The 26,444-nt window shown below is 43.5% G+C and overlaps 1 protein-coding gene across 1 annotated transcript in view; it reads right to left on the reverse strand.

The window, feature by feature from the left end:
- The window catches only part of SLC2A12 (solute carrier family 2 member 12), a 59,032-nt gene that overhangs the window by 30,066 nt on the left and 2,522 nt on the right, over positions 1-26,444 (reverse strand). Inside the window, exon 2 of the mRNA XM_030853411.2 lies at positions 8,177-9,517. Coding sequence (XP_030709271.2) covers positions 8,177-9,517 — 1,341 coding nt within the window. The remainder of the gene's footprint in view (positions 1-8,176; positions 9,518-26,444) is intronic.

Raw genomic sequence — 26,444 nt, forward strand, 5'->3', positions numbered from 1 at the left:
TCTAAATGAAATACCTGAGCAATAATCGCATCAGGTTAATAAGTTTATAATGCGTTCACGATCTGGTATGAAAATTTGCTCTTAATAAAAATCTTCTTTAAATTCCAACTGGTTCGTGCCAATGCTCTAGAATACAATTTTGGTGACTGAATTGGAATTCTTATGGTATGTTTTCTTTAGAAAAGAAAAAATGAACTGCAGCATGAATATAAACAGAAATGGCTAACTCTTAGCAAGAAAAATAAAGGACAATTATTCAGATCTCTTCAGAAACCCTAAGAGAATTGACAGTCTCAAGCCACCCACGTGAATTAACTGCTTGTTTTCCTTAGAGGGAATGTTTGGGATTCTGTCTCCGACTGCTTGCCTTCTACCCTCAGGCGTGACTATCCGGATCAGTGCTTGGAACAGCAATTACAAGTTGAAGAAACCGTGAGATGAAGGGTTATTTCCCTTTCCCAAACCCAAACCTCCTTCAGACTGAGATTCTCCATCTCATTAGCATTGCTTTTGTTCTAAGAAACGCTCAAAAAGACTCTCTTCTCCATGTGAAAGCAAAAAGCAAAGGTGTCCAAAAAAAATCTGGGACTACTTTTAGATACTCTGTGTCTAAAAGTAGGAATTAGTGAAAGTCCCAAATAACTCTTTATGACCTGACAAAGAAATGCCCTAAATGCCTCCAACTACTTATTTCTGAGCACTGCTAACTCTCCTGCATCTTTTCTCAGAGGCAAAGACAGAAAGAGATTTTTAAAACTCACACCACCGTTGAGACAGGAGGGAAGGCGGCAAGGCACAACCTTTAAAAGAATGACATAGCTGTTGAGGATATGACAAAAATTGGTTAGAACAGATTATGTACAAGATGGTGGAAGATTTGACTTCCAGAGGACCTTGAGCCTCATTATAAGCTCATTATGAGACACTAGCTATGCTAAATGACATACACACAGGCACCACGACAGTTCCAAAGCCAACCATTAAAGGCCAAAAAGTGGGCCGTGGCCCAATTCCTGGAAATCTCTGTCTCTTCCCCAAAATAGTTGTAATAATCCTCCCACTTGTCAGCCTATGAAATTACCCAGCTCATAAAAACTAACGACCCCATATTTCGGGGCCTCTCGCCTTCTGAGATGGTCCATGCTCTGTCTGTGGAGTGTGTATCTCCCTAAATAAACCTGCTTTCCCACTTAACTTTCAGGGCAGAGTCCTCTTGCCTGCCCTCTTGTATCCTTCACAAGCGTCCTATATTAATAAATCGACTTGCCTATCACTTCGCCTCTCACTGAATTCCTTCTGTGCTGAGACGTAAAGAACCTGAGGTCCATTAAATCCTATGACCAGGTGTGTGGTTTCAGCTGGGAGATTGTGGGTTTGAGTCCCCGCCTAAGCCAGAAATTTTGGGTTCAAGTCCCAACTTAAGTGCAGCTGGATTCGAGTCCCACCTGAAGGAGTGAGATTAGAAGATTGTGGGTTCGAGTCTCAAACTGAGGTGTGTGGTTTCAAAGTGATGGATTGTTTTGCAAAAACATGATGGTTTCAGGAGGAACAGGCGCTTCTGTGGCAACCTAGTGTTCCCAGCTTTCCTGGTACTTAGCCTACCCACTAGATAGCTTGACACAGATAAAGAAGCACACTTCAAGATTTTTCCTGTATATTCACCTTAGTTTTAAAGTTCTTCTTTCCCTCTCCTCCTTAGAAACATAAATGTACCCCTGCATGGTTTTCAAACAGATATATACAGTGCTGACTTAAAGGGACAGAAGGAAAAAATGTGAGATGTCGTGTCTTCCCTCAAAGAGCTTACAATCCAGTAACCACATTCTGGTTAATAAACCAAACAAGCATACAAAAGCAGTACACTATATCATTAAGGACTAAGTTGTATTATCACGTGGTAACTTCCATTTACATCACACACTGTAACATCCAAAACACTTGCGCATGCATTAGTTCCCTTGATGCTCACCTATACTCTGTGAGATAAGACAGGTATTATTATGCCCAATTCATGGATTTAGAGAGCGCTTCAGAGAAAATAAATGACTTAAAAACATATAACCAGTAGGCAGAAGAACTGAGATTAGAGCCTAGGTTTTGTGATTTTAAATTCAGGCTCTTTGTAGCCCAGAACTGAACTAATCTACACTAGAAATAACTAGTAGTTCATACAAATAAAGACCTTGAAGAAATGGAGTGAATTCATAAAAGAGATAAGACTTTCACTGAGCTTTCAAGATAGGAGGGACTTGGGTAGAGTAGGGGGGAAGGAAAAGAGGCCACAACAGATGCTTTCTGTCTCTTGACCTGGGTGGGGAACAATGGGAAATAAAAATGCCCAGAGAGGCAAAGCATTGCCTCATGTCACAACGCCATGGGGCATCATTCTCCTTATATCCCATGTGGAATCTATATGTGTTTCTATATGAATGGTAGCCCTGAAAGAAAACTCCACAGACTACGATGTAAATGGTGCCCCTTGGAGTTGTGCAGACACTCTGATGGAGTTGGGTGGGATGATGGAGAACCTTGAAAATCACACATCTTTTCCCTCCAGGATGAGTGATATAGTCATAGAAAGAGCATGGAATTCGGCTTCAGATGTCCAGAGTTCTAGTCCTAAATCTGTGTGATCTCAATCTCTGAGAGTTTCTTGTTTCTTTTCTCTAAAAGGAAAATGTAGGACTAGGTCATTTCTAATCTTTTCATCTTGAAAGGCATTTGGTTCTTCTGATATGGAAGAAAGTGGGAAGCCGTGGAAGATTTGAGAGCTGTGGTGACATGGGGAACATGATTACTTAGGGAATACTTGGTATGGAGGATGGTTGGGTGTGGGAAAGGCCTAGAAGGGGAAAGAACCACAGGAAGGGTCTCCCAGTAATCTAGGGATGAGACTGAAAGGGGTAGACTAGGATGGCAGAAGTGGGAAGGAAAAATGAACACAGGAACCCTTTGTGAGGGAAAATCCAAGAGCCTTTATTTGGTCATTGACTGGATTGGGAAACGGGCCCAGAGCGTCAGACCTGAGTGACTGGCAGAGTGACTACCCCATGGAAGAGAAAGACAAGTCCCCTTGACATGAGGGGAATAAGAATTCAGCCTCAGCTTCTTTGTGTTCAGCTGACGGTGAAGCATCAAAATGGAAAAGTTCAGCAACCGTTGGGAAAAAGGGAACAAGAAGTCACGTGAGGCAACGGAACTGGAGATACGTGACAGTGGTCAGCTCAAGGGAGACAGTTAACATTCCTGAGAAAATAAATATGAAAGCTTTTATCATGCATTAGCAAAAGAGTGTCTTTTGGTTTTACAGCTAAAGAAACAAAAGCCAAGAGACAGTAATGAAATGACCTCATGGCTTCTTTAGAACTAGATGGAATGGAAGCTAGTCATATGGTTTAACAAGTAATATTTTAATAAAAAGAAATCAATGTCTATCACAGAAACTGAAGACAGAATACAGAGGCTTTGACCTTCTGAAATATTTCTTTCCAGATTCTCATCTATTCTCTTAGTCAAGTTTATCACTCTGGCCATTTTGTACTGTGTCAGTTTAGCTAAGCTGGAACTACATTTCCTTCTCTGTGTAGTTCTGGGTAAGGGTTGCCCAGAAGAGAAGTTTGCCTGAGACTTGGAAGGCTAAAGTGACACTCAGCCCTGTGCTTGGGGGGTTGGTGCCCTGGACATCAGTGCAGACTGTACACATTGTTGTGATCTGCTGGTTCTCCTTGTTGGCATGGGGAGCAGCCAGTGCACCCAGATCCCCTCCTCCAACTTCTCCAAGTACCAGGCCAGGCACATGGGCAGGACTCTGTGGAGAAGGACATCAGTTTTTCTGCAGGTGGCCTGCGTCATCAGAGTTGACATGGGAGACAGATGTGGGTTCCAGGTTCTTCTTATGGATTCCAGTTTGCCCTAGCAGGGTCTCTTGTCTTTGCTGCCCCCTGCTCTGCATCCAGCTTTTCCTCCCACCTGCCCTGCTGACCTGCAGAGACTTCAGGCTGCAACCAGATGCAGAAGCCACAGGCTTCACAGACTCCACCGGCTTTTCTTGGCGGCCCTGATTAGTGACTTTCTCCTTTGCCTCTAACCGTCCCCTACCAGACCTTTGCTTGCTCAGCAGCTCTCACAGTTATGCAATGTCTAATCCCTGTAGAGAATTCCTTATCTCATATCACTCACAGCAGTTCTGCTTTTCTGCTAGGACTGCTCACACTGTCTTCTCATCCAGGCCTTTCAGTACCTAGCCTCCCTTTAATTGACTGTACTTTGTGCATTTCACTTATTCTCAAGGGATCATTAGCTATCAGAAAAGGGTGATGAAATTTTTTTTTTTTCTGTACGCGGACCTCTCACTGTCGTGGCCTCTCCCGTTGCGGAGCACAGGCTCCGGACGCGCAGGCTCAGCAGCCATGGCTCACGGGCCCAGCCGCTCCGCGGCATGTGGGATCTTCCCGGACCGGGGCACGAACCCGCGTCCCCTGCATCGGCAGGCGGACTCTCAACCACTGCGCCACCAGGGAAGCCCGGGTGATGAAATTTTAAACTTCATCTTAATATCTCTAAATAGGCATCACGATAGACTGGGAACCAATATTAAACCATGGCGTCTGGGGACATTATCTATAGGCTTCTAGTGCCTGGGCTGGAAGCCTCCACAGTACCCAGAACTACCCAGCTCTGTTAACAGAAAGAAAGAAACTGCTATCTTGTTTAAGCCACTGTTATTTTGGCCTTTATTATAGCTGAGCTTGAATTCCAACCAATATACACACTAAACATTATCTCAATCAAGTTTAGTTATTCAAGTAAATGCACATCAAAAACTTCTGCATTCTCATCATTATTTTCCTTCTCTTTTATCCTGTAGCTCAGCCTTATAAAAACTGTTCATGCTCGCTTAGCTAGCAGAGCTTCAGAAAAACAGAGACTGTCTCTATCCTGCATAAAATGCAGTGGCCCATTAATAGCCTCATGTGATGGACAATAATACACTATTTTCATTCATTCTTTTTTCTAATATATCTTCAAGGAGAGGACTGAACTGACAATTAACAGTTACTATCAAGACCAACACAGTTCTGCCTATTCTTGTCTTGGCCATTTCAGAAGACAAGAGATGTTTTCATGAGAGCAAGTCACTTAACTTCTCTGAGATTCAGTGTCGTCATTTATAAAATTTGGTGAATACTTTTCTTCCCAGGCTTGTTGTGAAGGTAAAATGAAGTACTCCAAAATATGTAAAAACTTCCTAGAGCAGTGTTTGACATAATAGGTGCCAATAAATATTAGCTGAATCTAAAGCTTAAATTGTGTATTTTTAAAAATTAGTATAGAATACTATTTAAGGAATTCTAGAAGGTAAATAACAAATAGCCTCCAATAATTTTGTCCAAAATCAGATTGAGCTTCCTGAAAAGGGGAACTCTTGCTCTAATACAATAAAGTATCAAATGGTATGTGAGTGACTGAGGATTTACTGTACTTTTCAATGTGACCCAAAAATTAAAGAGAAGAAGAGTATCATGAGCTCGGGAGGACTCTTACCATGAATAGGTTGGCTCTGGAAGTTTAAGATCAATGTCTCTCTTATTATAATGTGTGTCATGTCATAACCTCTGCCAACCTGAGAGATCCTCTGAATGAAAACAAATAGGACATCCTTTTCTTAATTGATCTGTGATATTTCAAAAGATTGGATCAAGAAAACTGATGCAAAAAAGAAATATTTTTAGTTTTATGATGAATATATAGGGAAAAAAAAGATGTCAGCAAAAGGAATCAATGGAACAATAAATACCACCTGAAGTTTATCAAGTAAGCAAATCTTATTGATATAGAAAGGTTCACAGACAAGGTTAAGTTGATTCCTTGGTACAAGGTAGCACTCATATCTTGCTCTTCTAATAGACTTTAAAGAGTTTCTGAAAATAACAATTTTTAAAAGGTGCTTACTCAAATTTCATTAACTTTATGTATCAGAATGGCCACATAAGTATTGTTATTGCTGCATGTTATGGCTCCCCAAAATTCATATGTTGAAACCCTAATACCCAATGTGATGACATTTAGAGATGGGGCCTTTGGGAAGTAATTAGGTCATGAGGGTGAAGCCTCCATGGTGGAATTAGTGCCCTTATCAGAAGAGACACAAAAGATCTAGTCACTTTTCTCCTCTCTCTCTCTCTCTCTCTCTCTCTCTCTCTGTCCCATACAGCAAAAAGTCTGCCTCTACAAACCAGGAGGAGAGCCCTACCAAGAAGTGAATCTCCTAGCACCTTGATCTTGAACTTTCCAGCCTCCAGACTGTGAGAAATAACTGTTTGTTCTCTAAGCCATGGCAACCCAAACTGATTAAAACAAGTGTCTCACAGGTGCACACCCAAGATAATTGAATCTTGAAAGAATGGTAGAAGCCTGTTTCCAGGAAACTATTCATTAATGATGTTTATCATTTTCAGTCTTAAGAAGCAGGGTCAGGGTCCAGGAACGGGTCAGAGAGAGCAGAGGTTGATGGTATTGTAGCATTTCCTCTATCTGCCCATGCACAACCCCTTATGGGGAAATCTGTCTACTCATAGTGCGAAAGGAAGGGCCATCTTCTGGACATCAGTGCTTTAGATCAGGTAGTCCAGTCTAGCCATAGCTGCTTAGACTAAAACAATCCCTTATGACCTGGCACAGCAAAAAGCAGTGTACATCAGATTCCCTCTATGGAATTTGAATGAATCAGTATCTAGAGACTGATCTCACATAGACGTAGGAGTAGAAACTAAAAGATGAGGAAGCAGAGTTGAAGGAGAGGCCGTATCGGCCATGTGCAAGTCCAGTTATTAATTAACTGAGATTAAGCAGGTCAAACCTGCTGGTTGCTGACCAGAAAGAATTAGACACAGGGAGCGTAGCTCAATCCATTCAACCAAAATCTCCTTGAAAACAGGAACAGTATCTGCCTTGTTCATTACTGTTTCCCTAATATTGAGCATAGTTCCTGGCTATTAAAACAATTAGTCACTGGGTACATATCATTTGAATGAAGAGTTAAGAGTGGATCACTAGGATAAGCCCTCTCCAGAAACACTGTCCAGCGTCTGGCACCAGAAACCTGCACGTGTTCATGAGATTCCTTCTCCCTCAACACAGCCTATGTCTTCTCATTATTCTTGAACCTCCAGCATTTCCCTTTATGGGAGCAAATTTGTCTGCTCCTTGATCATTGTAAACAAAAGTTTCAATATCAACTCTGTAGGAGAGGAAAGGAAGGAGGAAGAAAGGGAGAGAGATGGAGAGGAATGAGAGTGGGAGGGAGAGGTGACAGGTAGGAGTTGAGGGTGGTAGAGAGAGACTACCCTTGATTTTTAAGCGCATCATTTTCTAGTGAGGCGTAAAAAAGAGCCTTCACAACTTCCCTACAGAGAGGTTTAGACTTTGGATGTGAGGCTAAAAGATGAAAGAACTGCAACAAACAACCTATTCTAGCAAACTCGAGTTTGCTCAAGAGAAGTGATTAAACTTTGTCACTGCAATAGACTGACTATATCAAATAAAACAACCTCGTAGCTACCTCCCTGTAGATTGTTCGTACTATGTTCAATGGGAATGCATTGACTCCCATTCTCTTGTTTCATAGACAGAATAAAGTGCCCCAGGAAGTTACTCTAGCGATCAAATATACTTCAATAATGCATTATCCTTCCCATAATAATTCCTTCTTAATTCCCTGCTTCTTCTTTATTACTGGAATGCATCTACTATTGTGTCTTTAAGAAAATCTAAACACAATTTTTTTTCCTTGCACCTATGAAGAAAGTAGAGAATGATATAGAAGACAACGTCCCAGTCAACTTTGTTTTCATAAAACAATATATTCTCTTGAGCAACAAATATTTTTCAAGGTCTGATTCATTCCTAATCAACTGATATTAAAGTATCCTTATGTGACAGATAATGGGAAACTAATCCTTGGTTGAATACTAGCCCTGTGCATTTCACAAGGCAGATATAAGCCAGCCATACTTTCCTCATTAGCAGAAACATCAGGTGGCCAGTATCATCCCCATCTTCCTTCTAGTAGTTCCATGTATAAGGTACTATAGCAGTAGGATGCTCTGATGGGTCAACGATAATATATAACATTCATAAGGGGAGAGAGGGAAGGAATGAAAAATGAAATACTTACTTGGTCCTAGACCAATTGAAAATGCAGCAACATAAACAAGCAAGCTGGCCAAGGACAGCCATTTCAAAAAAGCTGGGACGTCCGCAGGGTCTGTGATGACCTGGTACTCAGTTTGGCTTAGTCCAGCATTCGATAAGGATGCCAAGGTCGTTTCTCCTCTCTTATCCAGGTCATTTCTCGTGGGCCTTAGTGAGTTTCTGCTGCGGGAAGCCATCCTTTTAAAGGATTCTCTAAGAGTGTCATTGCTGGCTGACAGGTTCCCTGGTCCATAGAGCACAGACTCATCCAAAGACTGGTTGATAGGACTATGGTTTCTGCAGATATTGGTAAAGTTCATATGGATGTTGAGATTCACGATGCCCATGGTTACCAACGAAGCTGCCATCACAGAGGAGCCGACACAGAGGAGGGTTTTGCTCCCGACATGGTCTACAAGCAGGGTGGCCGGGATGGTGCTGAGGACCTTGACAACCCCAACCCCTGTGGAGGCGAGGCTGGCTGCCTCGTTGCTCTGGAAGCCGACGGACTTCAAAACAGTGGATGCATAGAATAATATGTTTGGCTGACCAGTGATTTGTACAAAAAATACCAATGTTAAGCCTATCATGATTCGGGTCCTCATGTTGTCCTTTGAACGAAACAGATCCCCAAAACTGTACTGATATTCATCTTTCAGGGAAGATTTGATCACAGTGAGTTCCTCCGTTGTATCGGAGATGGCTCTCAGCTTTCCGAGAACCTTGCTAGCAGCTTCCTCGTGTCCCTTCATCACCAGAAACCGAGGACTTGGAGGAAGAAAGTACATCGCAATCGCCTGCAAAACTCCCAAGGGAATAACAAGGCCGAACATGTATTTCCAGCCATGGGAAACATTGGCAAACGCGTAGTTTGAAATGTAGGCAAAAAGGATGCCAATGACGATCATCAGCTCGTTCAGCGACACAAGAAGGCCTCTCTTGTGTTGGGGAGCAATTTCTGCGATGTAGACACACGTGGCGATGGAAGAGAGTGAAATGGAAACCCCAATAGCAATGCGTCCCGCTATGAGAGCCGCATAAGATAAACTGATGATCAAGACCAGGCTCCCAAGTCCAAGGAGGCAGGATGAAAGGATGATGGCAGCCCTTCTTCCGCACCTGTCAATCAGGACCCCTCCGATGAGAGAGGCCAGTAGGGCCCCGATGAGGAGGGAGCTCACAACCATTTCCTGCTCGTGGCAGGTCAGGGCTAACAAGGTTCTTATCTGCAGAAGAGCCCCAGAGATGAGCCCAAGTTCATACCCCACCAGGAAGCCACTGACAGCAGCCGTGACAGATGACAGGAGAGTAAACATACCGCAACCTATGAGCAGAGAGAAGAAACAGGTCAGTTCTGAATTGTGTCTGATGGAGACTTAAGCTTGTCTAAGTACGTTTTTCATAGCACTGAGTATAAACACATATAATCATAGTCAAATAATACACTAACCAAAACATGATTAAAGAAGGAAAAATCCTTTTTCTTTCATTTTTGGGGAGGAGAGGGGTGGAGACATTTAGAAAGTTATTTCTTCCATTTGTGATGTGATGTTGGTTTTCGTTTTGAGCAGACAGATATGCGAGATAAGCAGATGACAGATGATGAGGACTGAACAAACAAGAACATGGTTTCATTCCTGCCTTGGTGTTGGAAGAGAAATTCACAGAGCGTGGCTCCTCGGGTCCCACTGTCTAAGGCAAACCCTTGAGGGCAGGACAGAGAGTGAAGCAGCCTCCGGAAGGGCCCCAGTCTTCCCAGCGTGGAACCTGGGGCAAAATGAAGCACAGCCTCCAGGAAACCTGCCCTCCAGTCTCCTTGGCCGCAAACGGGCCACTGCTGGCTTTTGCTGAAACACATGAAGGTGTTGGGGGAGGCCAGGATGTGAGCGCCTCCATGAATTCAGAGCTGGGTCAGAAAGAAGGAGGCGGAAGTAGGTGCAGGGAAAGGACCCGACAGCATCCATCACTCACTCTGAGGAGGGAGGAACGGGCATGGGACAGGGGGAAGAAGAACAAAAGGGGCTTTATATTGTTCCATTCTTGTAGGATTAACATCTGAGGGAAAATGGTGAAACGTTAAAAGTCATTAATTTTCAGTGGTAGGTGCATAAGTGTTTGTTACATGTCTGTAACTTGTCATAACAGAAAGGATACAAAACAAAAAGACAAAGGCTTAGAGAAGAGGATCACAGGTCCAGGAAGCACTAGTTTCCAAGGCCGGAGCACAGAAAATCGCTCGTCCTGTTTTAGGAGCTATGAGATGCCAGGACGTCATGTCATGTACGGGGACACAGCATGAGCTTGGGGAGGGAGGTGGGAGGGGGCATCAGTGAAAGTGGGTGGGTAGAGAGGGAACACTTCATGCAAGGCCTAGCAGGTCCCAGTGACAACTTCTTATTGTATTCCCAATACAGTGGGGTCCATGCCCACTGACCAGTAAGAGGGAAGACACTCTGAGCTTTTGCTGCTGTGTGGAGACTAGTTGTCAAAAGGCAAGACCGGTAGCAGGGGGTAGTTTGTCGCCTTAGTCTTGACAAGAGACGGTGCCAGCTTGCATTTGGGTGTGAGGAGTGGAACTGATAACAAGCAGACAGATTCAAGAGTTAATTTGGAGGTAAAAACGATGACGCTTGCTCATGAATTGGTGTTGGAGGGTAAGGAAGTGGGTCAGAACCCAAGATGGCCCCCTGGTTTGAGCAGTGTGTTGGGTAGTTTTACAATATTCAGTACCCAGTATGCAGGCTTATGTACTATATGGGCCACAGGTGGACCTAGGGAAGAAGCAGAAGGGACCTGGCTATGGGCGGAGGTGAAAGGAGAAGGGGAAATCAAAAGTTCCATATTAGATTTACTAAAACGGTTTACTTGTTTTACCTGTAAGGTGTTCCAATTAAAATATCAGGTAGTGGATTGAGAATACGGATTTGGAACTGAAGAGGTAAGTCAAGGCTGGAGAGATGTACTTGGGATCCAGCAGTGTGTATTTGGTATTTACAGCCACAGGGATGGGAGAGATCACTTAGGGAGACAGAATAGAGGAACAAGAGGAGGAAGACGAGGACGAGGACCTAGGGAATGCCAACATTTAGAAGGGGAGGCGAAAGCAAAGGCGATGGAGAAGCAGCAGAATGAGATGTGTGTGAAATGGACTAGAAACGTGTGCTTGGACACAAAATTATCACAGGCTGAGCTAAGGCTGTTCAACTATGCCATTGCTGGAGTAGGAGGTGTGATTTAAAAATGCCATTTAGGGCTTCCCTGGTGGCGCAGTGGTTGAGAGTCCGCCTGCCGATGCAGGGGACGCGAGTTCGTGCCCCGGTCCGGGAAGATCCCACATGCCGCAGAGCGGCTGGGCCCGTGAGCCATGGCCGCTGAGTCTGCGCGTCCAGAGCCTGTGCTCCGCAACGGGAGAGGCCACAACAGTGAGAGGCCCGCATATCGCAAAAAAAAAAAAAAAATGCCGTTTAGCTTTGGTGAAAGGAGCAGGTCAGATAAAGGTGATCTGACATCGCCTCTCACCACAAGTATCCAAAGGTATTTTACATCTCTGGGATCCTGATGGCATGTGGAAAATGGGAGACTTCAAAAATAAAATTTAAAAAGCATCAAATATTTAGATGGAGGAGCAAATAAAAATGCAATAATTCACAATAAAATAAAGTTGATGTATGAGCATTGCAAATACAAACCATTAAATTGAAACTACATCAGCAATTTAACCAGCTAATCAGAAAACAAATATTTAACATCATTACACAGCAGGCATCTTCCTAGGTACTGGGAGATATCTATATATATGTACAGATATCTCTCTATATATGTATCACAATGAAACAAAACAGATGTGGTTCTCGCTCCCCAAGAAACTTAACATTCTAGTGATATCTCTATTTTCTATTATTTCTTATGACCTCTTTTAATTTTCACATGCAAAATGACTTTGAAGTACTTTCATGCTCTCAATTTCCACATATTCTTTTTTCTCACTTGATCTTAAAATCCTCAACAACAAATTCTTCTACCACAGGTGATCTGAGTCAGATTCTCACATTTGGATAAGAATATCACATTGCTCCGTATCTCTTCTTGTCATCGTTCTTTACACCTAAGTTTGATGTGCTGATTAGGGTGTGTGCTCTGGTGGTTGGTCTCCAATATTCAGGTTGGAGGAATAAGTGGCTCTGGAGAATGGGGCACCTGAGAGGCAGGTTGAGTGAGGCACCCCAGAAGCAGATTTACAGGGACAGAGCGTGGCATGGGGTACTGAGTCAAGGACACGGGGGAAGAGATGTGAGAGCTGTGTGAGTAGCAGAAGACAGTCTTTGCCACCTTGTCCTTCTCCTTAGCCTTCCTTAGTTTCCCCGTTTTGTTGGATGGGAAATAGTGCCTCCCTAGAAAAAGAAAGACCACTTGAGATACAAGAGTTCCTTCCTTTGATGCTCTATTATCTTACTTTATTTTTATTTTTACTTTTTTTAAATAAATTTATTTATTTATTTATTTTTGGCTATGTTGGGTCTTTGTTGCTGCTCGCGGGCTTTCTCTAGTTGCAGTGATCCGGGGCTATTCTTCGTTGCGGTGCGCGGGCTTCCCATTGCGGTGGCTTCTCTTGTTGTGGAGCACGGATTCTAGGCACATGGGCTCAGTAGTTGTGGCTCGTGGGCTCTAGAGAGCAGGCTCAGTAGTTGTGGCACACGGGCTTAGTTGCTCCGTAGCATGTGGGATCTTCCCAGACCAGGGCTCGAACCCGTGTCCCCTGCATTGGCAGGTGGATTCTTAACCACTGCACCACGAGGGAAGCCCTCTATTATCCTACTTTGGAGAGAGTCGAGGCCGTGGGTTAAGGAGGAAAGGGGATGGGGGGGGAGGGGTGCAAGTCCCAAAGCCAGCTTCTTGTGGTCTTGGGGAAATATCCCCTGACAGAAGAGAGACCCAGCTTTTTCTTCTGCTTTCTGGACTTAACTTCATATGCCTAGTTCTTTTATCCAGGGTTCATAGGACACTGACAGACTGGGATGTGTGCAAAGGGTCTGGAAACCATCCTGGTTTGTCAGGGTCAGACCCTTTTGAGACCCAGCAGCTAGCACTGAGTATAATTCTTTAGAGATATCATAAAATTGTCTCCATATGAATAAAAAATTCTCTTTACAAAATTACAAGTTTTTAAAAATTATATATCACAGTATTATCTATCTATCTAGGCAATTTGCCTTCAAAAGCTTATACAGTTGCACTAGGACATTCTATGACCCTATACTCACATAGGTTGGGGGGAGGATACCAACGCAGGTTGTATGCTACAGAATTAAGCTATGGTCTTTACTGACTGAATTTTATTTGAAGGATATATCTTCCCATTATATGCTTTAAGGGCTACTGACCCAAACTAGCTTCCCCACTCATCTCACGACTGCTGTTTATTACTGCTGAGGTTCCATTACAGTCCTCAGGCTGTCCATTCAGGATTTGGAATTCTAATTCAGTGTGGAAGGCTAGACCCTAGCGCTTCCAGGATCTCAACCGTGTGACACCTTAGGACTTCCACCATGGGAAATTTTCCTGCTGCTATTTTACCATATAAATAAAATGAAGAAAGACATAGAGTGGGTTTTTCTTTTTCTGTGTCTACTTTTTGGTTGATGATGATAGAAGCAGGATGCTATCCTCTGGATGCCAGAAAGTAGAGATGACGTTTCCAAGAAGTCTGACAGAGAATGGGAGGAACTAGAGAGGATGTCTGCCTAAACACGAATGGCAGAGTCTGGGGCAGCTGGGTGGACTGAGGAGAAGCAGCCAGCACTACAGGGGAGAGGAGGGTGAGGAATCATAATTAGAGCCTTTTCAATAAACATCCAGCCCTGAAGCCAGTCCGCACTTGAAGTTCATGGTGAAGTTTAGCATTCCTGGCGATTTGGATCATGGTCTCGATCCACGACAGCCCTTCTTTACATCCCAGTGTCCCCCCAAAGATGCCATAGGGAATTCTCAGCCTTTTGTGGACATCACGGAAGTAGAAACTATCTAGAAACTTGCAAGTGGTACCCACAGGCTCCTGGGTCATGCCTACCCTCTGGGTCCGGCTGCTTTGTTAGACCAGCCGTGTTCCTTTTGATGCGATGATAATTCCTTAGTAAGATAATAACGTAAAACTGTTCCTATTGAAGATGTGGTCACAACTCAGAGGCTTTATGCAAATGAGCACTGAGACCCACATCCAGGGCACAAAGGACAGGCAAGCCCCACTGGCTAAGAGGCTGCAGCCGCTTTCACAATAGCTGCATTGTCTCCTGCTCACGGTGACTCAGACAGAAACACAACTTTAACAGGCAAGCACATGAAACACTCCATTTTTCACAATATTTGAGTTTCTGCCCGCTTTCTTCTTTCTTTTCTCCCCCATGTGCCTATTCTGGCGTAGGTACATAATGGACACACAGCAAACGCTTGCCAGAGGACTGAATCCTACAACAGACTGGAAAGCAGCGTGCACACACAGGTCTTTTTTCAGCAGGCAGCCAGGTCATTATACAACTTGACCAACTGTGAAGGCGTCACACATTTCAAAGACCTCCTACTTCATGTTTTGCTTGAGAAAAACTTGCAGTGGCCCCCAAATGGCCTTGCATTTGTGTTCTCCTCTTTCTTTGCTACTTCCCTCTGAATACCTTTAATCCCAACCCATCATTCAAGAGTCATTTCAAGTGCCACCTCCCCCATGATGACTACCCTGCTCTGCCACCTTCTGCTGTCCCACCCTAGCCCCTCTGCACTCCTGCTGTGCACAGAATGTAGGGTTTCAGATATATGAAGGTATACTTCTGTCACTCATTTATTGACCTGTTTGTCTTCCCCTCTTACACAGAGAGACCTTGAAGGCAAGACCCCACTTTCTTTTTTTTATTATTATTTTTATTTATTTATTTGGTTGCGCTGGGTCTCGGTTGCTGCAGGCGGGCTCCTTAGTTGCAGCTCTAGGGCTCCTTAGTTGTGGCATGCGAACTCTTAATTGCAGCATGCATGTGGGATTTAGTTCCCTGACCAGGGATCGAACCCAGGCCCCCTGTATTGGGAGCATGGAGTTTTAACCACTGCACCACCAAGGAAGTCCCCAAACCCTGCTTTCTTTACATCTGTATTCTTACCTCTAGTCTTTGGCACAAGGTCAATCCTCAATAAATATCTGTTGAGTGAATAAATAAATGAATGAATGGTAACAGCACGCAAATGCCAATCCTTGGTCCTCTCTTCCCCATGGTTGGTCAACAGACTAAGGTTAATACCTAGTATGACTTAAGGGTTAGCAGCTGGAACTTTATATTTACATAAATGCTTAGCACCTGAACAACATGCAATCAGTATTTCTATAGCGCTTTCAGCACTGTTATTAGCCAGTTAATGTGGCACCATTTGCAGGGACTCTAAAGTGTTCCACTGTCACTCGTATATTTATGTTTTATTTAATGTCAGCCCCATGCACAGGCTTGTTCACTAGTCACTCAGATTCCATGTTTAGCAGTCTCCTTTCTGGGGACCCAGTTTTCATGTCCCAACAACAGTCTTCAGGCACAATTCTCAGGCCTTCTGCACCACTGGTTGTTTCTGGAAAATGCCTGCCCTTTCCCAGACTTGTGTTTCTCTTCATGCTGTTGTCCCTCATTTACAGCACGTGGCACATCTGGCCTCCCTCCTTCACAGCCTAGGGAAACCTGAGTCTCTGAAGATCCGGCTCAAATATCCCCCCTCTACAAAATCTTCCAGACTGCCTCTCTGTGGTTAGCATTAATCTCTCTTCTCTCTCCTGCCTTTGTGTCCAGGGCCTTACAGCACTCTGGGTTAGTCTGTCTCCTGCTTAGATTGGGAGTCCCTTGAGAGTAGAGTCTGTATGGGGGGGTCCACACAGGACCTGATGCCAGAGCTCTGCAGAGGCTATTGGATGCCCGGGAAGGAGAGCGCTGGCTTAATCAGATAGCTCCCTTGTTCAGAGGGTGAGAGGAGAGTGTGGTGTTGTGGTATGGTGTTTCCAACAGCTGTCAAAAGTTCCAGATGCTGCCTCTTGGCCTTGGACCATGTGTGGTGCTCCCTGTGATGGTAAATATTGGGCACTATCCTTTATCTAACCACCCTCCCCCCACCTCTCTCCGTACCCCCATCCTCTCTTTAACATGCAATGGAACTCAGAACAACAGAAAATGTGGCCTTCCTCTATACCTACTATTTGGACTTTCTAGGACAAAAAGGTAGGAACTTTACTTTCTTTCCTTTTATTTTTCCAACCCCAGGTAGTACTTTCACAGACACACTTTTCTGAAATTAATCTTCTCCAAATTCTGTTGACTGGGGAGGTATAAAGAGGGGGCGTAAGGACACTTCCCTGCATTTTGCTCTGTTGTTAACACTCCTTTTCTGCCTGATTCCTTGTAGGACTTTCATTCTTTTCTTTCTTTCCTTCCTCTCTTTCATCTTTCCTTCAATTTGAAACTTGCACCAGGACAAGTCAGAGTACTTGTTTCTTCTAAATTTTTTTTGCTACTGGTTGAGTTCTCCTACTCAGAAAAGATTTCCTCTAGTATTTTGAGGGGTTTTTCCTTCCCATTTGTTTTGGAATGATAATTTATATGTTAGCTAAATATATTCATTTCCTCATCTCTATCTTATTGTTCTTTTTATGTACATCCTAGAATAGCTTCTCTTATTTATCCTCTGAATCACAGATTTCAGATAATAATTCTGCTCTTGCAGTTTTAGACTCTGACACTTTACACATCTCATATTAGGTCTATTAGCATCTCTGATCTCAGCTAGTTCCATCTTCACCTCAATTTACTCTTATCACCAGATGTTGTCGTGCATCTCTTTTTTCCACAGAGTCCACTTTTTTTTTAATTATAGAGAACAGAAATCAGATGCTGTCCAAAATGTATTTGTTTCCTGTAAAGAGAAATCTTAAAACGCATGCTTTGCCTTTGTATTTAAAATGTGCCTGACAATAACCAGATTGCCACATTCTCTTTACCCAGCCCCCAAATCATTTATGATATTTTTGATGGCAGGAAACCAAAAACCTGCAAAACATGGGCATTTATTGTTTACTTTGTGAGAAGACCAAGTTGAATTTGGTGTCTACAAGGATTCACACTCTATGAATCCTTCTGTTCCTGCCTCCTCAGAGGGTTGGCTTTTGTCCCCAATCTGTCACCGTATGTGCAAGGTGGCTGTCACAGCTCTAGATATTAGACGCTTTCACAACCAGACTCAAAGGCAGCAGACAATGGAAGAAGGCTTAGGGCAAGGGGTTATTCCCATGTGCCTCTTTCCTTTTATCAGGGAAGGAACTTTTCAGAAGCACCTTGGAAGATGATGGGGTTCAGGACATGCTACCCCAAAATACAACCCCTTGGCATATTGAATATTTTAAGCTGAAGGAATTTGAGAAAATGCCAGTTACAGGAAGGTGGCTCTAGCCTTCCCCCTGCCCTTCCCCCCGAAGCAGGTCATAAAACCCTCATGTGAGAGGTGCTCTCTGTTATACCTAGAGGAAAAGAACATCCTTATCTCAGAAGACAAAGGGGCACCAAGAAGAATTCAAACAAACAGGCTTGCTAAGTTTCCCCTGGCTCACTACACTTACCTCATACTCCTTGACCTGTCATATTTTCATGACTGTCCACTGTTCATCAAATCTAGCATAAAAATACTCAGGCTTAGTCATGTCTTTGGGTCTTTATTTCCTTATGAAGGTTTCCATGTCACATAAAACTTATATTAAATAAATATGGATGCTTTTCTGTTAGTCTTTGTCAGTTTAATTTTCGGACTCAGCCACAGGCCCTAAAAAGGTTGAGGAAAACTTTTTCCTCCCCTACAAAGACTTGCCCTAGTGTCTCGTTGACCAGAACTAGTGAGTTCCACAGTCAAACTTGGCTGCAAGAGAGACTAAGTGAGTATCTGAATCTTCTAGTTCTCCAGATGGGAAAGACCAAGAAATAAGAAGGAAGTTGGAAAAGCTGTTGGGTTTTCAGTGTCTGACACACCTTAGTCTAGCCACCCAGCTGCAGTTGGAAACTCTCGTAGTTAGACTTGAAGGAGCAGTTGATGTGCACAGCTGCTAGCCAAATTTCTGATGTCTGGAAGTTATTTTTCTGGAGTGACCCCACTGGACTGAGAAAGGAATTTTTTTTCTTCCACTTTTTGGTCCCCTGACTATGAACAGACTCTCATTTTTTGCTTGTCATAAACAATACATGCAAAATTACAACTTCTAGAATGTACCATTCCAGCGGCTCATTTGGACTTTGTCTCTTCTTAACACTGATTTCACATTCTAGAATGCAACGAGCCAGCCAGAGTTGCTGAAATCTTGAAAATTGTAGCCCTTAAGAGATATAGAAAGAGAAGTGATGGTGACAGGATAGGGTGGGAGGAATTGGACTATGGAGCAAAACCTTCTGACCCTCCGAAAAAGCAGCTCCAGGGGAGTCTGTGGAGATGTCATCCTTTGATTGATGAAAATTCTCTCATTAGGGGTGCTGAGTGAGAGTTTGTGGAGAGCTAAAATATTACCGCCCTAGTTTATACATTAGGCCCATATTTGCATTTTATTTAGGGGTAAGTTCTAACTCATTGATGAATATATCTGGCTTTAATTCTATTGTAATTTTGCATCTCTTTTCATCTTTTCAAGGGGATTTTCAATAGATAGTTAAGAGGGGGTGAATCTGGAGAACAAACCAGCAGCCATTTTACCCAGAGGCCTCTGATGTCTCCAGAGATTTTCAGCGTGTGTGAGTTGCGGTGAGCGAGGGACTTTTGAAAATTGGCAAAGTCTTCAGAAAGGATCCTCATCCCATCAATGATTATTAAACATTGGGAAAAATAGTAACATACATATTTGTACTTCAAGATTTCATACATATGTAGATGTGACTGAAAAAAAGGTCTTAATTCAAAGTGCGAGTGAATGCAGAGTAGCTTTCTGTCATTCTATATTTTCTAATCAATAAATATAAAACTGTGAAAACTATTATGTGAGAATTTGAAGTTGTTTTTCTATTTAAAAAGGAGTCTAGGACTTCCCTGATGGTGCAGTGGTTAAGAATCCACCTACCAATGCAGGGGACACCGGTTTGAGCCCTGGTCTGGGAAGATCCCACATGCCACAGAGCAACTAAGCCCGTGCGCCACAACTACTGAGCCTGTGCTCTAGAGCCCACGAGCCACAACTACTGAGCCCACGTGCCACAACTGCTGAAGCCTGCATGCCTAGAGCCCGTGCTCCGCAACAAGAGAAGCCACCGCAATGAGAAGCCCGCACACTGCAACAAAGAGTAGCCCCCGCTTGCCGCAACTAGAGAAAGCCCGCGTGCAGCAACGAAGATCCAATGCAGCCAAAAATAAAAATTAATTAATTAATTAATTAAAATAAATAAATAAAGGAGTCCAGGTTTTTCAATTTAAAAAAGGAGTCCAGGTACTCAAAAATGGTTGAGAATCACCCTCAGTGCTTTAAAAATTCTTTAGTTAAGGAAATGAAATGCAGAAAAAATAATATTGTAAAGCCTGTGGATGTAAAGTTCTTAGGAAGAGCACTTTATTTACTAAAAATGAATACCTAGATGGCCACCTCAGGGTCAAGGGGAAAGCCCGTGCGTCATGTTAGTAATACAGTGGTGGGCTATGGGAGAGAGAGGGAGAACAGGAGAAAAGGCCAAGAAGCAAGAATTTTCGTGTGTGTGTGTGTGTGTGTGTGTGTGTGTGTGTGTCTGTGTGTGTGTGTGTGTGTGTGTGTGAGAGAGAGAGAGAGAGAGAGAGAGAGGGAGAGAGAGAGAGAGAGAGATCAAGAAATAATGGCCTAGGGCTTCCCTGGTGGCGCAGTGGTTGAGAGTCCACCTGCCGATGCAGGGGACACGGGTTCGTGCCCCGGTCCGGGAAGATCCCACATGCCGCTGAGCGGCTGGGCCCGTGAGCCATGGCTGCTGAGCCTGCGCGTCCGGAGCCTGTGCTCCGCAACGGGAGAGGCCACAGCAGTGAGAGGCCCGCGTACTGCAAAAAAAAAGAAAAGAAAGAATGGCCAACAGAACCCAGAAACAAGATAAATGAAAGAAAAGGTCAGGAGAGTTTGTCAAGTTCTGGGGGATGGGGAATGAAGACAAGGGAACAATAGTGCAAGAGGCCTGTAGCTTTTAGAAAAGTTGGTTTACAAGAAATTTCCTGTGGTGGATTTGACAGGAGAATTTTATGAATGGGGCCACCTAATATTTAATTGCACTATAGCTCTCTTCAACTTGTCAGTAAGAATCGACAAAGAACTTGTGTGAATGGGATTTGAGTATATGAAGGAAAAGGGCTGTAATCCACGCATGGATTGGAGCAGGGATAAGAGAAAAGACAAACTGCAGGAACTGAAGGGCAAAAATCCAGGGGAAACAGGAAGTTGGTGCAAAAAGTGATCAGAGGGCTTCCCTGGTGGCACAGTAGTTGAGAGTCCGCCTGCCCATGCAGGGGACGCGGGCTCGTGCCCCGGTCCGGGAAGATCCCACATGCCGCGGAGCGGCTGGGGCCATGAGCCATGGCAGCTGGACCTGCGCGTCCGGAGCCTGTGCTCCGCAACGGGAGAGGCCACAGCAGTGAGAGGCCCGCGTACCGCAAAAAAAAAAAAAAAAAAAAGTGATCAGAAACCGCAAGACTCCTAAGGTGTACTGGGTGTGTTTGAGGATGGGTGAGGGCAGAAGAGCAAGGGCAGGCTTTGAGCAAGGTGGAGGGCGTGTGGAAATAACGTTATGGGGGCTGGAGCTACTTTGTTTAAATATTAAAGGAATGGTGATCCCATAGAGCTGAAGGATTTACAGCCATGCAGGTGGAGCTTTCCAAGATTCCCTAATTCTTTCATCACTTTCAGAAACTTTTCTTGATTTCTATAAACCAGTAGGATCTCTTCCGAAGAATTCCTCCTTTCATGATACTTATCACACAAAGGTTTCATAACATGGTCCCTACTTACACCTTCAGATGTTTTCATAACCCTCTTTCTCCTGCTTTGAACGCTGTGCTTTCATCAGACAAAAATATTCATAGTTCCCTGAATGTGCTTGTACACAGCTTGTATACAAGCTATCTTCTCTGCTTAGAATTCTCTCTGTAAATCTATTGGCCTCAGTGATACTTTGACTCAGCTTAGCCATACTGTCTTCCAGGATCCTTCAAAAACTGGCTGAGCTGCCCCCTGTGCTCTACTGTGGCATTAGGTGTCTGACCACCTCCTCCCTTGTAGGTTTCCTGATCTCTTCTCTCTCATCACCAATTGTTAGTAAGTATTTGCATCGCATGAATGTCACTGGTTCACCATTGGACCCAGGGTCTAGCATCATGTCTGATTTCTAGGAGACACTCAATATTTGCTAAATGATTGTCTTGTCATTATTTAGACTCTTATGTCTCTGATGACTTGGTAAAACTTATGGACCTGGATAATGTCTTAGATATCTTTTTTTTTTTTACTGTGAAGTATCCAACACTGTACCTCTCACACAGTAGGTGGTCTCACACAGTAGGTGGTCAATAAGTATTGCAGAATTAAATGCTTTTTAGTTCAGCTCAACCAACACTTCTTCACTCACTCACTGATTTAACAATTAAGCATGTACTCCATGGCAGTACTGTCTTGGACACAGATGGCAAACAGTTTCAACTATATGGACAGTGCAATCAGCACGGTGGTCAATCCAATCACAGTGCTGACACATTTCCTAGGTTACAAGATGGCTGTACTTGTGCCATTTGCATGTGATCCCTAATGGAAATACAGAGGAAAAGGCATAATTCCTCCCTCTTATGAGCTACACAGTACTTTCTAAACACTTGCAGTTAGCTCAGAGCTCTGATAAGTACAAGAATATATATTTTATCTGGGAATTTATAATCTTATAGAAAAAGACATGTCACATGGAAAATCAGAGAATAGCTAAAACAGAATGCAAAAAAGTTCTGAAAGGCGTATACTGGGTACCCAAATTCACAGATCAGATCATGGAACAGACCAGGCAGTAGAAACATTGGTGCTGGATGGTATTATCATTCAAGTGGGCAAAACCCTGGCTTGGATTTAGGATACTGAGGCTTGGATCTCTGGGCTATTATCCATGCTACATGGAGCAAGTCACTTTGCTTCTCTCCCAGAGGTACCTTGGCTGAATGCTGAAGGTACAATCTGGAATCAGAGCATCTGGTTAGTTACCAGCTAGACCCTGACACGTCCCTTAATTTTTCTGTTCCTCTGCATCCTCATTCCTAAAATAAAGATAATATTACATAACTCATAAAGTTGTTATGAGAATAAATGAGATAGATGAGTGGCTGATGCATGCTGGTAAGTGCTTGGTAAATGCTAACTGTTGCTCTCTTAGCCTCAGTTTCCTTATCTGTGAACTGGGGGGTAATATTACCTCATTGGGTTGCCCACAAAAATCATTCAACAAAGATCTGTTTAGTCTGAGTCTATGGGGGAAAATCTCCATAACACTGAAGTAGAACTTTGAAACAGTCTCTTACTGATAGCAAAGGAAGTAAAGTGATACCTTGCTTCCAGCATAACAATTCTGCCTTTTCATAAATTCTTGAATTCCTCTGTTTTTGGCAATATCTACACAATTGGGCTTATGTCATTAAAAACTCTTCCTGTGATTTTTGCCTTGGGCTTTCCACAATTTTGTGTCCCAACAGAAATGAAATATTCATTAGCTTACGGATGTTCTTTCACGATACCAACTGATTAAAATTACAACTTTTTCCCCTATTCCTTTTTCTTCACTTCTCTATTTTATTTTATTTATTTTACTTTTGTTTTTTGGCCACGTCACGCGGCATGCAGGATTTTGAGTTCCCTGACCAGGGATCGAACCCTTGTCCCTGCAGTGGAAGGGTGGAGTCTTAACCACTGGACTGCCAGGGAATTCCCTCCCCTATTCTTAAAAAACCTTGCACATCTGAGGCTGAGATGTCACTTCTAAATTAGCATTGCACATGGCTCCCAAATTCCACAACGTGTGGGAAACAGGTGCATGCAGGAGCAATACATTATAAAAAATAATAATAATATAAATAAAATAATATGGTTGTAGCTAACAGCCCCAGAGCCTAGTAATGCCAGGCAGACCTGTGTCATGAATGTTTTTGAGAAACAATTACTTCCAAGGGAAGCACAACTTACCAGTTTAAAGTTTAATAACCCTTGATTTACTTAAGGGAAAAAAAAATACTCCTGTAAGTCAAAGGACTGCTTTTCTCCCTGATATTTTGGTACAACAGTATACAGTGAGTCATGCTCAAAAAGAATGAAAAGTCCTAAAATGAGAATAATGTGATAAATTATTTGTCTTATTACTTCTACCTAAATTGTATAGAAAAATTAGTATATCCCTGAAGCATAGCCATTGTGCAAATGCAGAAATGAATGTGCTGCGACGCAGGAAGAGAAGTAATACCAAGGAGCCAAAACAGAACAAAATAAAATAGAAACAAAACCCATGTGAATCTATGATTTACTATGGAAGTAATATATTTGGCTTAACATTTCATCTGGGAGATACTTGGAGGGATTTCAGGTTCTGTGCTTTTTTTTTTTTTTTTTGTATGGCTGTTCCGCACAGCTTGTGGGATCTTAGTTTCCTGACCAGGGACTGAACTCGGGCCCTGAGCAGTGAAAGCGCAGAGTCCTAACCACTGGACCACCAGGGAAGTCCCAGAGATTGGGTACTTTTTGAGGGAAGATGGGATGGGAAATTATCCTCATTTGGTATTTGGTCAAATAGCTCCTTGGGAAGAAGCACATTTCAGCTTTTCTCCTTTCTTACCACCGTGACTTGGTGTACTTTCACGTGGCTTTCATTGCCTTTTTTTTTTTTTGCGGTACGCGGTTCTCTCACTGCTGTGGCCTCTCCCCTTGCAGAGCACAGGCTCCGGACGCACAGGTTCAGTGGCCATGGCTCACGGGCGCAGCCGCTCCGCGGCATGTGGGATCTTCCCAGACCGGGGCACGAAATCGTGTCCCCTGCGTCGGCAGGCGGACTCTCAACCACTGCGCCACCAGGGAAGCCCTCATTGCCTTATTTTATTCACTAACTCATCCTCTTGGGGAAGACTTCATGAGAAAAAAGTTGAACTTGGGAGTCCCGACTCCGTTCAATTTAAGAATCTTATAAAGCCAGTTCTTGCTCATACAACCTGAATAAAAAGCTGCTTCAAACCTTTAAAAGCCCAAAGCTAATTCCACACCCATGCAGGCCTGTTTGGAGCTTTTAGAACTTTTTGAACCCTGAGGCTAAACAGTATTATACTTCAGTTCCTCCTAGTGAGATGAGGCGATGAAGCCAGGTTGAAGAACTAAGTATTCTTGAATGAAAAATACCATACCACACATCTACAGCAACAAAAGACTGCATCTTCAGATTCACCTCAGATACATACGTGTAAATTGGAGTTTCCGCAGGCAGTTCCAGGGTGGACTCATTGTATTTTGAGTTGTGTTTTTATCAGCTTCTACAAGGTCTAGACCACTGAAAAGCACCTCCTTGAGAATTCACAAAAAACATACCTGAGGGATCACAGTAGGGTCCTACCAGCTATCACCAGTCTCTTTCCTAAGAACGCAGCCACTCAGGTCCCGCTGGCAATGTTACCGGACAGAAGGGTAATGTTTAAAATATTTAACAACTGGACAGAGGCACTGACCTATCGGAAGAGTCATTGGCTATAAAACCTGTTCAGGCATGCTGGTGTTTGCTGGGTAATTTCAGGCCCTCTGGGTCAATGGCACTGTTGGTGGCTCCTTGGCCTGGCCTTGTCTGCCAGGCCCTGCCAACACAGGCACTCACAATACATGCCTTTTGCTGCAGCAGCCTAGAGGTGGTTTGTGGCAAGCGGCAATCCCTCTGCTCTCTCTGTGATGTGATATTAGAGAGGAAAAGAGCCCTGCTGCGCGAGCCAAACACCACCCAGAGTTGGCGGTGAAACAGCTCCCGCCATGTTTATTTAGAGCCTCTCCCTTCTGAGATCCCAGAGAAGCCATTTGCCCATGCCTCACTGTCACAAAAAGCCTCAAATTTAGACTTTTGATATGATTTCCAAGTGAGGTTAAAGGTACAGCCCCAGAGATAAGCTGACTGAAGAGAAAGGGGAGATGGTTATCTTTAAATCTGGTCTTATTTCCAGTCAAAAAAAATCTATTGTCCCTCATAAATTCAAGTGTCTATAAATTCCGTCATTTCCTTGGGAATATCAAGCTACACAACATTTTTTTTTGCTGCTGTAACTGCCATCAATTTGTTAAATGCACATGTTTTTAAGGACACGATTTTTGTCAAGAGTTTTGTCACTTTTTCTTTTGATACTTAATACTGTATAGATTTTATTAAAATTTTTATCTCTGCTTTTTTTTTAAGGTATAGCTGATTTACAATATTATATTAGTTTCAGATGTCACTTTTTAATATATGGAAAGCCTGGAAAAATGGGAATGGCCAAGGCCTGGGTCTTCCCAATGTGACCAGTCTGTTGGTCTCACAGCCAAAGCTCCACTAAAGAGGCACCACGTTTACTTGTCTTAACATACTGACCACCTACTCAGCTTCCATTTGCAAAAAGGAGTTCACAGCTTTAAACAAGTTTGAGAACAACTGCCATAGGGTATTCACCTCATTAGCAGAAGTGTGCATTTCTTAAATCTCAGCTGGTTCGGAGTCTAGTTCTAGCGATCTGGGTTCCACTGCTTTCGGCAGCTGGATCTGCAGCGCGGAGAACCGACACTCATACGGTGAATATTGTTCTTGGTTTCTGACCTTTTGGGCAGATCTGAGAGGAAAATGCAGCGCTGGTGGGGTAATGGGGGACTTAAGGAAACCCTCCTCCTAGCCAGTTGTTTGAATCATGAATTAGAAGAGCCTGGGAGACCCAGATCCTGAGATGAAGGAGCAGGCCCCCTGGGCCACAGGCCACCAGGGTCAGCTTTGATCAGCCACCGCGTGAACGTGGGCCAACCACACATCTTCTGGACTCATGCTCTCCTTGTGTAAGATGCCCCAGCAGTCCATGTTCCTCACCTCACCTATATCTGTTGATGGCTCGAGGTAGCGAGATTTAAAATTGAGCTCAACCTGCCCTACAAGGTCAATTATAACGTGTCTATGAACACTAAAAGGTTTACTAAAAATGTACCCACTTTGAGCCATAGCTTTTTGAAAATGAATTTAAATTCATTAGCT

The sequence above is a fragment of the Globicephala melas genome, chromosome 14 (assembly GCF_963455315.2).
Source record: "Globicephala melas chromosome 14, mGloMel1.2, whole genome shotgun sequence".
Classification (NCBI taxonomy): domain Eukaryota; kingdom Metazoa; phylum Chordata; class Mammalia; order Artiodactyla; family Delphinidae; genus Globicephala; species Globicephala melas.